The sequence below is a fragment of the Eurosta solidaginis genome, chromosome 5 (genome assembly GCF_040869045.1).
Source record: "Eurosta solidaginis isolate ZX-2024a chromosome 5, ASM4086904v1, whole genome shotgun sequence".
In the NCBI taxonomy this organism is placed as follows: Eukaryota; Metazoa; Arthropoda; class Insecta; order Diptera; family Tephritidae; genus Eurosta; species Eurosta solidaginis.
The window spans coordinates 168,890,507-168,905,079 of record NC_090323.1 but is presented as its reverse complement, the minus strand read 5'-3'; the positions used below and the strand labels follow the sequence as shown (position 1 = coordinate 168,905,079).

Here is a 14,573-nt window from a genome sequence, read left to right as displayed (position 1 = left end):
AATTTTTATTTTTTAATTTTAGGCTGACTATGATGATTTTGGTCGTGTTGCAATCATCTCGGTTACTGCTATACCAGCCGAAAAGTGGTCTATTGACTACATCGAACCGAGCCCCGTTTGTGTTACGCATAATAATCAATGTGCATCACCCAAATTCCGTTCGGTACCCGATTCAAAGAAAATCGAATTCGAAACTGATCATGAAGATCGTATTGCTGAAAATAAACCGCCATATGCTGCGTTGGACGAACGTGTTCGTTTGGTTTACTTGGCTAATAAGCCAAATACGAGTACAATTGTTATTGAGTAAGTGAATGTGGTTTTTAATTGTGTTAAATAATAATAAAACATAGAAATTATAAGTTGTGATGTGATATAAAACCATAAATTCTTAACATGGCACTAAAGACTTTGACATTTAATATAATTTTATACAAGACATAGTAGAAGATGTCTTAGCATTACAAAACATTGCAGAAAATATAATCGAGTGATGATATGACGCAATAATAATGTATTGATATGGCACGGAATGATATAGTAATAATATGGCATGGTATCATGTGATATGATATTATTTGGTTTGAATAAGTATAACAGTTATGGTAACTATGATTATTTTAACATCACGGCTAAAGAAAAACGCATTTTAAAGCTACTTATCATAACTACATTACAGAATTAATCACTGCATTGCAAAAACAAAACAATATAAATTTAAACGTGTCGTATACTGTCATATCATATTACCTTGCACTACAAAATATCATATCGTTACATCACGCGCATTATAAAAAAATCAATTCAACTCCCATTATTTCACCGCCTAGAAAAAGATCATGTCATATGTGCTGACGTATCATTCCTTCTCTATCGTGTGTTACCAAAACAGGATGTTATTGTATCACATCGCAGTAAATATACCATAGCATTAAAGCTTACCCTGCATAGTGGCATATCAAATGATATAATTTCATCCATCAAAATATGATGTCATAACATATGTAATAAATTCATTCCTCATAACATCTTGTCATAACACATAAAATGTCATTACAGTGCACTTTTGGACTCTATTTTCTAATATTTCAATCCAATATTTCGAGTTTTATATACGGATGTATGCGTGATAAGTGAAATGATATCATATCACATAGTCTCAAATCATGTCATATCATCATAATGAAATAATCGCAAATTGAAAATTATACAAAATTTATTCTCAGAGTGTGTTGTTCGCGAAAAGTCATATCATATTACTCAAACACATCACTTCTTCATATAAGCTGATATGAGTTATCATATTATCACTTCACATAAGCTCTGATGAACCCAATATTTCATATATTATGTGGATTAAGTCAATTCATATAATCATGTGACTTAAAATGAAATAAAACAGAATAGCGTCAGTTGGAATGATATCATGCCACATTGCATAGTCTAAAATCAAATCATATCATGTCAATATCTCAAATTGGAAATAATGCGAAATTTTATTTGAGAGTGCGGTGCTCGCGAAAAGTCATATCATATAACTCGAACACATCACCACTTCTTATAAGCTGATATCAAATGGAACTTGCGGGCGGACAGTAGGGGTGAGATCAAATAGAAGAAACGACGTTCTGCACAATAAACGGAGATGCCCCCACACGTATGGTAGGAAGCTGTCACAGTTCGTCGGATATATCAATCGTGAGCGCAGGACTCGTAAACTGCATCAACTGGCAGCCCATGGTAACATTGGCATCCGACCACCTGCCTATACTTATTTCGTTCGAGCGTACCGCCGACTTCATCGTTACAGAAAAACGCACTTTCATAAACTTTAAAAAAGGAAAGTGGGACGAATACAAATCCTTTACAGACAACCGCTTTGCTACCCTCCCTATCCCGAATAATGCTCGCCAAGGGGAGCGTGCTTTCCGCCAGGTCATTGAATCCGCCTCGGCTCGCTTCATTCCCGCCGGCAGAATTCCCGAAATTCGGCCTCACTTTCCGGCGGAGGCCGCAATTTTAGCGAGAGAACGTGACCTTATAAGACAGCTCGATCCCGGGATATAAACCAACGCATCATATTGCTTGTGGATGAACACAAGTGGGAGAAATGGGAGAAGCACCTAAGCGGTTGTAACCTCTCCGCCGGTGAGGTAAACTTCGGTCCACCGTGATGTCCCTATCCGTCTAAGCACAATGACGAAAATTCCATCGCCTTTGGCGATAAAGTGCTTTCTGCCAACAATATATAATGCATTCTACGGTCGAAAAAGATACACGGAGAGCCAACAGACACGCACATAAATATAAATTCAGCGCGTCTCCAATTACCATCACCGCTAAAGAGGTTGAGGACGCCATCAGTCATGCTAAAGCATCCAAAGCAGTGGGCCCAGACGGCATAGCCATGCCGATGCTTAAAAGTCTAGGGAAAGAGGGTTTCAAAAAGTTAGCACATGTCTTCAACCTGTCTCTTTCCACCATTGTCATTCCCGAAAAATGGAAAAGGGCCAAGGTGATCCCGCTACTGGGAAACCAGCTAACATAGGAGGGTCATATCGCCCGATATCTCTCCTATCACCAGTAGCTAAGACGCTTGAAGCCATTTTGCTCCCCTACTTAAAAGCAAATTTGCAGCTAGCCTGTCATCAGCATGGCTGCAGAAAACTCCATAGCACCTCCACTGCGCTAAATGCCATTGGCACCCAGATAAATTGCGGTTTAAATCAAAACCCCTACCATAGAACAGTACTCGTTGCGCTAGACCTATCAGAAGATTTTGATACGGTCAACCATGGCACGTTACTGCAAGAATGGAAGGGTCTACCCTTCCACCATGTCTTAAAAGGTGGACCGCAAATTATCTGGGTGGTCGGCACTACCTTCCAGCAGCCCAGCTGCTCAGCAAGCCACAACTAGTACCCGCTGCTGCTCGCGCCCCGCGGCGCCAACAACTCAAACAGCTGCTACCACTCATAACTACTATCTTCGTAGTAGAGTCGGTAGCAATGCTGAGCATCAGCTCCTGCTCCGTCCCCCATGTCTTAAAAGGTGGACCGCAAATTATCTGGGTGGTCGGCAGGCATCGGTGCAATTTAGAAGCGAAACATCAAAACCAAGAAGAATTAAACAAGGGGTGCCACAGGGTGGTGTCCTATCCCCACTTTTGTTTAATTTCTACATATCTTAGCTATCTTCACCACCAGAAGGAGTCACTATCGTTTCATACGCCGATGACTGCACAATAATGGCCACAGGCCCAGGCCCACAGATCGATGAGCTCTGCAACAGAATAAACGGCTATCTCCCTGATCTCTCCAGTTTTTTCGCCTCACGAAACCTGGCATTATTACCGACTAAATCTTCCGCGACCTTATTTACAACATGGACGTCCCAAATGTCGACCATTTTGAACATCCGCGTCGATGGCACTACGCTACCGACTGTCCTACACCCCAAAATCTTGGGTGTGACGTTTGATCAGGATCTACATTTTGGTGAGCACGCAGCCGCAATTGTTCCGAAAATCCAGAGCCGTAATAAAATCCTCAAATCCCTTGCTGGCAGTACCTGGGGAAAAGATAAAGAAACGCTCATTACTACATACAAAGCAATTGGCCAGCCGTTTACGTGCTACGCGTCACCCATATGATCGCCAAGCCTAAAAATTACCCACTGGAAGAAGCTACAGGCCTGCCAAAATACTACAGAACACCATCTACATAATGAGGCGAGAATACTCCCCATCAGGGAGAGAAATGAGATGCTAACCAAACAGTTCCTGTTGAATACCCAGAAACCTGGGCATCCAAACAAACATCTGATTGATGGACCAGCACCGCCTAGGGGCTTAAGGAGTCATCTCCGTAAGCATTTTGAGGAAATACGGCTCCTGAGAACCCAGCCGTATGAAGCAAAAAAACACAAGCAGGTCCTTGGTGAACTCCACAAACAGGCATCGGACCTTTACGTCAGGAATTGCCCGGTGAATCCAGTACTCAAAGAAAAGTACCCAAAACTTGTGGAAGAGGAACGCGTACCCCCCAGGGAAACGTGTGTCACTCTTGCTCAACTTCGTCCTGGATACTGTAACAGGTTAAACTCTTACCTATCCAGAATCAACCCCGACATACCAAATGTATCCCAATGCATGTATGCAATGTGTCCCCACATGACACCAACCATCTTTTTAATTGTAATGTGGAAACAACGCCTCTAACACCCCTTTCATTATGGTCCATCCCTGTTGAAACAGCAAGTTTCCTTGGACCCCCATTAGAGGATATTGATGACAATTAGTGATCGGTCGCACCTACTGGATGGGGCGAAGTACTGATACAACAACAACAACAACCACCTTCTTGGCCATACCGCCCTCCTACTCCCTAGATCCATAAGGAGTTCGGGGTTGCCAAAGCCTCGGCTGTTAATGAAACAGGATTCGCCACGGGGTGCGCTACACAACACCTTGAATCAGGTATTTTAGTCGCCTCTTATGACAGGCATACCTACCGCGGATATATTCTGACCCCGTAACACGCTGGGGTAGTCATATCACATAATCATGTGACTTAAAATAATATCAGACAAAGTTTTGTCATTTTAAAATTCAGCTTATTTTCACAGACATGCTCTAACAAATTTTTGTTTTACCTACGTTACACAGATCACAAGTCGGTGAACCCGGACGTTATGTCATATTGGTCAAATATTATCAACCGCATCATCCAAAATACAACGTACTCTACACGCTTACTACCGCTAAAAATCAGTACAGTGGTAAATTCGACATCAGCCATTGTCCCTCCAGCTCTGGCTGTCGTGGTGTTATACGCCCGACTGGCGAAGATTGGTGGTTCGATATTGAGGATGATTTTAAATTTACCTTAACGGTAAGTAAATATATTTCATTGCACAGAAATTTTAATTTATGCGGATTAATTAAATTTTTTATTTATTCTAATTTAGAATACGCGCCCACAAGGTGTCTGGCTGGACTACTTAGTGCTTGTACCAATAAACCAATACAATGACGATTTACTAGTAGAAGAATTATTTGATCAAACAAAAGAATTTATCAAAGAATGCGGGCAAGATCACTTCCATATCACACATAATGCTACAGAATTTTGCAAAAGGGCTGTATTTTCTCTAACATCTGAGCATAATATAGGTGCATTGCCTTGTAATTGCGATTATGAAGGTTCCATTAGCTTTGAATGCCATCCCTTCGGTGGTCAATGTCAATGTAGACCAAATGTGATCGGCCGTCAGTGTAATGCATGTCGTACTGGTTTCTATGGTTTTCCCGAATGTAAACCTTGTGAATGTCCAAGCACTGCGATGTGCGAACCAAATACGGGCGAATGCGTTTGCCCACCAAATGTTATGGGTGATATGTGTGAAAAATGTATGCCAAACACTTATGGTTTCCATCAGATAATTGGTTGTGAAGATTGTAATTGCAACTATTTGGGTATTGCAAATGGCAATCGTCAATGTGATATGTTTAATGGTTCGTGTGAGTGTAGACAAAATATCGAGGGACGCGCTTGTGATGTATGCACGAATGGCTACTTTGATTTCCCACGTTGCGATCGTTGTAGCTGCAATGTAGCCGGTACTTTGGTAGAAATATGCGATAAGGTGGATGGCAGTTGTTTCTGCAAGACAAATGTGGTTGGACGCGATTGTGATCAATGTCACGAAGGCACTTACAATTTGCAAGAGAGTAACCCAGACGGTTGTACCTCTTGCTTCTGTTTTGGACGCACATCACGTTGTGAGAGCGCTTACTTGCGTGTCTATAATGTGAGTTTGTTAAAGAAGGTCACATTAAACTCGGCGCAATTTAATGATAAAACAATTGATTTCCAAATATGGGATATACCTCAAGACGAGCTGTTAGTGAACGAGACTGCTTTAAAAGCGGACTTTTCATTTCACGAAGTGAACGACGTAGAGCCGGAGGATGTGGTATATTTTGGCGTGCTCGATTATTTAATGAATCAAAATAGTCATATATCAGCATATGGTGGCGAGCTTGCTTATTCGCTCTACTATACAACTGGTCTATCGGGCAAGCCAATTCTAGCGCCCGATGTTATATTGTTGGGCAAGGAGCATCTGCTCGTGCATCAGAGTTATGAGCAGCCCTCAAGTAATCAAGCTTTCAGAAATCGTGTACAAATGGTTGAGTCGAATTTCCAAACTCTAGATGGCAAACCCGTGTCACGCGCTGAATTTATGATGACATTGCGTGATTTGAAAATGATTTTTATACGCGCTAATTATTGGGAGCAAACATTTATTTCGTATTTGTCAGACGCCTACTTAACGCTCGCCGATGAGGATGAGGAAAACTTTGGCGACTATCAATTCTTGGCAGTCGAGCGTTGTCACTGCCCGCCCGGTTATACAGGTTTATCATGCGAGGATTGCGCGCCAGGTTATTATCGTGACACGAATGGCCCATACGGGGGTTATTGCATTCCCTGCGAGTGTAATGGTCATGCACAAACTTGTGATTGCGCAACAGGCGTTTGCAATGATTGTCAACATGCGACTACAGGCGAACACTGCGAGCTATGTCAAGAGGGTTACTATGGCAACGCCACTTATGGCTCACCACATGACTGCATGATATGCGCATGTCCGCTGCCATACGAGAGTAATAATTTTGCAACAAGTTGTGAGATTTCCGAGTCGGGCGATGAGATACATTGCGAGTGTAAGCATGGTTATACGGGTCCACGTTGTGAGGCGTGCGCTAATGGTTTCTATGGACAGCCGGAAAAGGCAGGCGATTATTGCAAACTTTGCGAGTGTTCTGGAAATATCAATCCCGTCGAACCAGGTTCATGTGACACAATCACAGGCGAGTGCTTGCTTTGTCTGAATAACACTTTTGGTGCGGCTTGTAACCTCTGCAAGCCAGGCTTCTACGGTGATGCGGTGAATTTGAAGAATTGTCAGAGCTGTGATTGCGAGGAGTTGGGCACGTTGGAGTGCGATCCCTATGAAGGCAAATGCCATTGCCATGAAAATGTAATAGGCGACCGCTGTGATCATTGTAAAGCCGATCATTATGGGTTCGATTCGGGTGTGGGTTGCCGTGCATGCGATTGTGGCATCGCCTCGAACTCGACGCAGTGCGATGGTCATACAGGCAAATGTGCCTGCAAACCTGGTGTGACTGGACGGCAATGTGAACGCTGTGCGGTAGATCATTGGAATTATACGGAGGAAGGCTGTCAGCCCTGCCGCTGCAATCAGGGTTACTCGCGCGGTTTTGGTTGTAATCCATTTACTGGACAATGTGAATGTTTGCCTGGAGTAATTGGTGATCGCTGCGATGCTTGTCCACACCGTTGGGTGCTAGTCAAAGATCAGGGTTGCTTCGAATGTGATTCATGTCACCATGCTTTGTTAGATGTTACCGATCGTTTGCGTTACCAAATTGATCCGGTGGTGAATGAGTTCCAATCTGTTGCATTGGCTTTCTTTACAAGTCAAAAGTTGATTTACTACGATGAATTGACCGATAAAATAGCGCCTGACGTACAAAATTTAGATCCTAAACGTATTAATTTAGATCCTGCGCGCTCACTGGTAGCCGAGCTCGAGTCGGAAGCTAAAATGTATGGCAAGCAAGTTAATTTTAGCATGAGTAATGCGCTGGATGGTCGTCAGACGGCAAGTGAGTTGATTTTTAATGCAACCGATTTGCGTGAGCGTGCGAAATTGAGCGCAATGGAAGCACATGATGCTATACACTCAGTTGTATCGCTCTCCAAGAATCTCGAAATGGCAGCAAGAACGAAAGTTGAAGCGGCGCTTGAGGAAGCGCAACGTATACTCGATGATCTGAGTAACGCGAAGGTCGATTTCGCCCCCAATCAGAAAGTGCTGAATAGATCACGTGATCTCTTAAGCGAAGTGGATATTATTGTTACTCCAATCATGCTTCAAAACGATACCGTAACTTTGCTCAAAAATGACATTGGCGAATTGAGTGATAAACTTGAAGATCTGCACTATTGGAGTGGTAATGCGACAGATAATGCGGTTGAAGTAGAGCGATTGAATAATTTGAATAAGGCTGCTTTCGAACATTCGAAATTCGATACTGTATCCGATCAGCAAAAAGAAGCTGATAAGAATATTGTAGAAGCGGGCACATACCTCATTAATGGTGATTTAACACTTATCGATATCGATAAAAGAATCGATCAACTGTCAAGCGTTGTCACCGATCTGCGTGATATTAACAAGCAAGTGGACGATGATTTACCGGAAATGGAGAAGAAGAATAGTGAAGCAACTGAGCTCGCCGTACAAGCTATACGCCGTGCTGATGAACTTAGTGCACGCGCGCGCGATCTTACCGAACAATATGCCGATATGACTGCAAATGCCGAACCGGCTATAAAAGCGGCTACTGCGTATAGTGGTATTATAGATGCCGTCTCCTCGGCACATCAACTCACGAAGGAAGCCAAATTTGCCGCCAGTAATGCTACCGAAATCACTGACGGTATTGAAGATCGCGCTGGACGCGCAGACAATGACTCGGGTGAGTTGTTACAGAAAGCGCGTGGTTCACTCAACAAAGTACAAAGTGAACTAGAAACACGTCTGAATATTTCCGCTGCCAAAGTGGATGTAATCTCGAATTTGAATAAGCAAACTGAAAAGCGCTTGGGAGACTTAAATATTGCATTACAACAACTGCCAGCTGATATAGAAAGCGATTTATGGAATAATGCCAATCAGAACGCTACCGATGCATTGACAATTATTGATGATGTGCTGGATGTGCTGCGACCAGTAGGCGCACAAACTGCAAAGGAGCTAAATAAGGCGCGTAATATTTCAAAAGATATTGATGTCACAACAAAAGATATATCACAAGCACGTTCGCAACTAGATACCGTAGAGGATGCGTTACCGCAATTGCAACAACTGGCGCAAACGATTGAGGAACAGCAAGCGAGTGTCGAAGAGATTGGACAATTGCTGGGTGAGGATATTGAGAATTTGAGACGTCAAATCGAGACTGCACGTCAAATAGCGAATGATATTAAAGTAGGTGTGCGCTTCTCGCCGGGCACTGTGCTGGAGCTGAAGACTCCTGAAACCACACCTTTGTTGGCTACTAAGACAAAAGCATCCGCTTACTTTAAAACTGAGAAACCAAATGGTTTCCTTATGTATTTAGGTAATCATAATCGTACGGCCATCGCAGGCACGACACCGGCCAATAAAGATAACGAAGATTTTATGGCGCTCGAGATTGTGAATGGCTATCCAATTTTGACCATCGATGTCGGCAACGGACCCGAACGCATTACAAATGAAAAATATGTCGCCGATGGTAATTGGTATCAAGCTGTGGTCGATCGCACTGGTTCCAATGCTAAGCTCATAATACGCGAAGAACTCGATAATGGCACTATATTAGAGCATGTGAATGAGCAACCGCTGCTAGGCGCTAACAATGTCTTCAATGTTGATCGTAATAGTCGTCTATTTGTGGGCGGACTACCGTCACCTGCTGACTTCACGCCTCCACACGACATACAAAGTAACGCTTTTGAAGGTGAAATCGAAGATTTGCATATAGGCGATGAACATGCTGGACTGTGGAACTTTGTGTTCGGTTTGGAGAATAATCAAGGCGCACAACCACGCGATAAATTGCTAACCGAAGAGATACCACCCACCGGCTATCGTTTCAATGGTAACGGTTATGTGCAACTCAAAGCAGCGCCATACAATCTGAAAGCACGGTCAAGCATACAATTTAGTTTCAAAGCAGCGAAAGATTCCAAAGATGGCTTAATGTTCTATTATGGACGTAATGATCATTTCATGTCGGTCGAACTCATTAATGGTGGCGTATATTTCCGTTATAAATTGGGCGAGCATATGGTCTCGGCAGGCAGCGAAGATCGTTATAACGATGACAAATGGCATCGTGTTGTAGCTGAACGTGATGGTAGACGTGGTCAATTGAAAGTAGATGATGTTCTGATCTCACAAGAGGAAGCACCCGCAGATGCTAGCGAATTCATGCCTATGCCGAAACGTATATTCTTTGGTGGTTTCCCTGGTAAACGTAATCATTCGGCAGTTACGGAGCACAATTTCGATGGTTGCATTGATGAAGTGTCAATATCGGGCACCAAAGTCGATTTGGGTAATAATTTGCATGCACATGGCGTTAAACCTGGTTGCCCGAAGAAGTTCTCAACTGTGTTGGCTTATCCACCAAATGAATTTGGATACTTACGCAAGGATAATATTACATCTGATAATCAACTGAATGTGAATTTGAAGTTTAAGACACGTCAAGCTGATGGCGTACTCTTCTATGCTACTGAATATGATCAAAGTTCGTATATTAGTTTGACCTTGAATGATGGTTACTTGATATTGCGTAGCATGGGCAAAGAAGTCGTGTCGGATATGAAGAAATTAAATGATGGTGAAGAGCATGTGGTAACGGTGCAGCATGATTTTACACAGCTAAGTCTTACAATCGATGATAGTGAGAACAAAAGGTGAGTGAGGGTGGAAGGTCCTTAGTATTTAAGTGATTAAGGCGCTTAGAATATAAACGTAGTAAGGTAGGTCTTACGTACGAAGCGACTTACATTCAAAACGCGTTCTCGTATTGTACGCTGTGCTTGGGACCTGTTAGGCAAAATTACCTACAAATGAAAACGTGTAGCAAGCCTTGTATAAGATCTCTTTTAACTTTAGCCGATCATGGTCAAGGTTTTCCTTACTACATACTAGTGAAGGAAATATGTGATTCGCGTAGCCAAGTCCCTTTATCAAATAGGTATTTGAGCTTCAAGTCAATTACCACATCGGTACAGAGAGATAGAAAGAGAGAGAGAGGTAGGAAACCAATCAATGGTATTGACTGAGCGAACTAAGTGCAAAATCTTGTGTTTTTTTTTATTAAATTTGGTAATGTGACGTCATGCTTAAAGAAACAGATTCACATTATCGTAAAAAGAAAAGTCGGGGGACCTGTTCAGAGGCAAACTTTAATCATTGATGGCTTAGCAAAAAAAAAAAAAAAGAAGCGAATTTTAAGTAAATTAACCAGTCTCAGACAATTTCTGTTTCTATTTCGATTTCGTGTTAGTTCTGGTGTTCATTTCTTTCTTCAAAATTAAAATGGTTTTCTTTCTGTTTCGATTTTTCAAAAGGTTTCAGTTTCGATTTCGTTCTTCACACTTCTCGCCGTGTCGTCTTTGGAAAGTATTTAAGTTTCGAATTGGGTTTTTTTCTTTAAAGTCATTTCGATTTTGAGTTCGTTCTTTAAAGGCATTTCGGTTTCGTTATTCAAAATTATTTCTGCTTTCGTTTTCCAATTTTTCTTCATCAATTTCAAATTCATATTTAAATTCAATATCAATTTCAAATTTAACTTCAATTTCAGTTTTAATTGACATTGAAATTTGAATTTCAACTTTATTTTAGTTTCAAATTATATTCCAATTTTAATTCAAACTCAATTTTAGTGTAATTTTCCAACTCAATTTCAATTGAAAATTCAATTCCAATTTTTATATCATTCTCAAATTCAATTTCAACTTCAATATCAATTTTAGCTTCAATTTCTATTTAATTGTCTTTAAATTCATTTTAAATTTTGATTTCACTTTCCAATTCAGTTTCAATCGATTGCAATTTTAGTTTCAATTTCAAATTCAAATTCATTTTAAATTCTAATTTCCATTTGAATGTGAGTTTGAATTTGAACTTAAATTTGAAATTGACATTCAATTAGTTAAATTAATTTAATTAACTGGTGCGAAAGCAAATTAACCAGAAGTATATTATATCACTTCCTAAATTTCAGACTACCTTATGCACCTCGACAACTGTTTATTTACACTGGCGATATATTCTTTGGCGGCTTGCCAAACCACTACATACCAGTACAAAATGCGCTACCTACCTTGGCATACTTTGTGGGCTGCATCAGCGATGTGACAATCAATGGTGAGATCGTCAACTTTGCCGACAGCGTTGAGAAGCGAAATGGCAATATCAACAATTGTCCAACTGATATCTTAGGTAGAGTACAAACTTTGCGTGACATTTCTAATTTGGTATTAACATTTCTTTACTTCTTGCAGCTTATGACGTTGCTGCTGTACCATTATACTTCCCCGATGGCGCTAATGAACTTTTACCTGAACCTGGTTATCCAGGCAACTTTGAACAGCGTCAACCACCGTTAGCGCCATTCGTCACAACAACAACATCGCGACCAGCTTTTGTGGCGACAACAAGAGGCACCACAACGACAACCACGACAACAAAAGCGCCACCCACACAAAGTCCGAAGGCGGTGGAAACCCAACATGGTCAAGAGGAAGATGAAGATGAAGAGTTACAACCAAAACCGCTGCCACCACTTGCACCAATAGCTGGTACTGTGAAACCAACACTTCCACAAAATGAACCAGAAGATCCACGCTGCAAATTGCCTACAAATCCTAACTTTGATGTTGATGCCGATGAAGCGGGTTATCGTTTCTATGCGATGCGCGAGCAACGTCTCGAGATACCACCACCAACAAAATTGCGTAAACAATACGATATAAGCATTAAATTCGATCCCAAAGAGCCAGTTGGTTTGATATTCTATGCAGGCATCAAACAACAATCAGATTTTATTGCAATCTATATGATGGATGGTAAATTGCATCACAAAGCGAGAATAGGACTTGAAGAGTTTAGCATATCTAGTAGAGCAGAGGTGGAGGGTGGAGAATGGCATACTGCTAGAGTAATACGTAAACATCATGTCGTCAGCTTATACATCGACGAATTGGAACAAGGTTTGGCGAATGAGGATGTAGATGATAATGATGAGTTTAATGTACGCAATATGACTCTATTTGTGGGTGGTGTACCCAAATTGTGGGAGGAAGAAGTCTATCAAAATATTAAATACAATGCCGAAGAGCATCCATTCTACAATGGTTGCATCAAAGAGTTATTGCTTAACGATGTGCCATTGAAGAAAGAACCAGAAGCCTATCACACGGTACCATGCTCCAGCGAAGTCGAGCAGGGTGTATTCTTTAGCAAACCCTCTGGTTTTGTGAAGCTCTTCGATCGCTTCACTGTTGGCACTGATTTCAATATCAATTTCGATTTCCGTCCACGCGAACCAGACGGCTTGCTGTTCTCGGTGCATGGCAAGAACTCTTATATGATTTTGGAATTAGTTGATAATAGTTTGGTATTTACGGTGAAATCTGATTCTCGCAACATCATCACTACCAACTATACACTAGCTGATAATGGCAGTTACTGTGACGGCAAGTGGCGTAATGTGCAGGCAGTAAAATCGAAATTCGTTATCACAATATCAGTAGATTATATAAGCACTCATCCAGGCGTTGGTACAGATGGGTCAACATTAACAAAAACCAATCGTCCACTGTTCCTGGGTGGCCATCAAGCTTTCAATAAAGCACCTGGGTTGAAGACTAGGAAAACATTCAAGGGTTGCATGCGTAATGTGCAAGTGAATAAGAAGAATGTACGCATTACACCGAAAATGATTCATGGCGATATTTGGCAGGGTGCTTGTCCATTAAATTGATGGATCAAATAAATTTAACAAACCAAAAATGTTGACGACTGAATGTTGCTACGTTGCTGAGAAATATTTCCGGCGCGGGGTCCTTCCATACTTCAAATTGCGCTGATGGAAATGAGAATACTCCTCACTGCTGTAACAGCACAATAACTCTCTCTTGACTATAACGATTATGCTTTCCGATTTTTTATAGTTTTTTCTATTTTTTTTTATTATTTTACCTTTTTAATATTTTTGTCTAGCAACTTCGGGCTTTTGAGGTCAACGGGTATTTTCAAAAGCTTGATATGTAATCTTGTATTTTTATTTAATTTCATTTACGAGTAAATATCTTTAAAATATCAATGTAAAATCCGATATTAATTTTTCAATAAAGTTTTTGAATGCCATAAGCCATGTACGTTTTCTTTCACAATGCTTTGTTAGGGCAAAAAACGACGGAAACGCTCTCCAAAGGTTTGTGTGAGCTTTAAAGATGTGATCAGATCTTTTTTGTGCTCGCGCGACTGCTGTGTAGATTTATTAAATAATCATAAATCTCTATTTTTAACTGAAAGATCACAGTAAATTGCAGCGACACCTTCGATGAAATCGCCGGGTTTAATTGGCTACTCAGTAATTACTGTAGCGGCATCGGAGTCTCTTTCGCAACCACTCTAACCAATAATAGCAATCGCAGACCCAATTACACAATCACTGCTCTCCTCACAGGAACAATGAACATGTGATTTATGCAGTGACTAATATAGCTAGATGTCATAGTAAACTATTACATAGTAGACTATGAAAATGTCCACTATGGCAACTGATAGATTTCGCAAAAAGCTTCTTTGTATATCCGGTTATGTATGTAGTAGCATACTGCGACATCTACCAGCATATTGATAAACAAATTAATGGTATTGATAAACAAATTAAGGAACAGTGATTGCGA

At 41.1% G+C, this 14,573-nt stretch overlaps 1 protein-coding gene across 1 annotated transcript in view; it reads left to right on the top strand.

The window, feature by feature from the left end:
• Nucleotides 1–14,025, top strand: part of LanA (laminin subunit alpha) — a 51,387-nt gene extending 37,362 nt beyond the window's left edge. Inside the window, exons 11-15 of the mRNA XM_067756955.1 lie at nucleotides 23–306; nucleotides 4,667–4,892; nucleotides 4,969–10,565; nucleotides 11,882–12,099; nucleotides 12,162–14,025. Coding sequence (XP_067613056.1) covers nucleotides 23–306; nucleotides 4,667–4,892; nucleotides 4,969–10,565; nucleotides 11,882–12,099; nucleotides 12,162–13,642 — 7,806 coding nt within the window. The 3' untranslated portion in view covers nucleotides 13,643–14,025. The remainder of the gene's footprint in view (nucleotides 1–22; nucleotides 307–4,666; nucleotides 4,893–4,968; nucleotides 10,566–11,881; nucleotides 12,100–12,161) is intronic.
• Nucleotides 14,026–14,573: the final 548 nt, after the last annotated feature.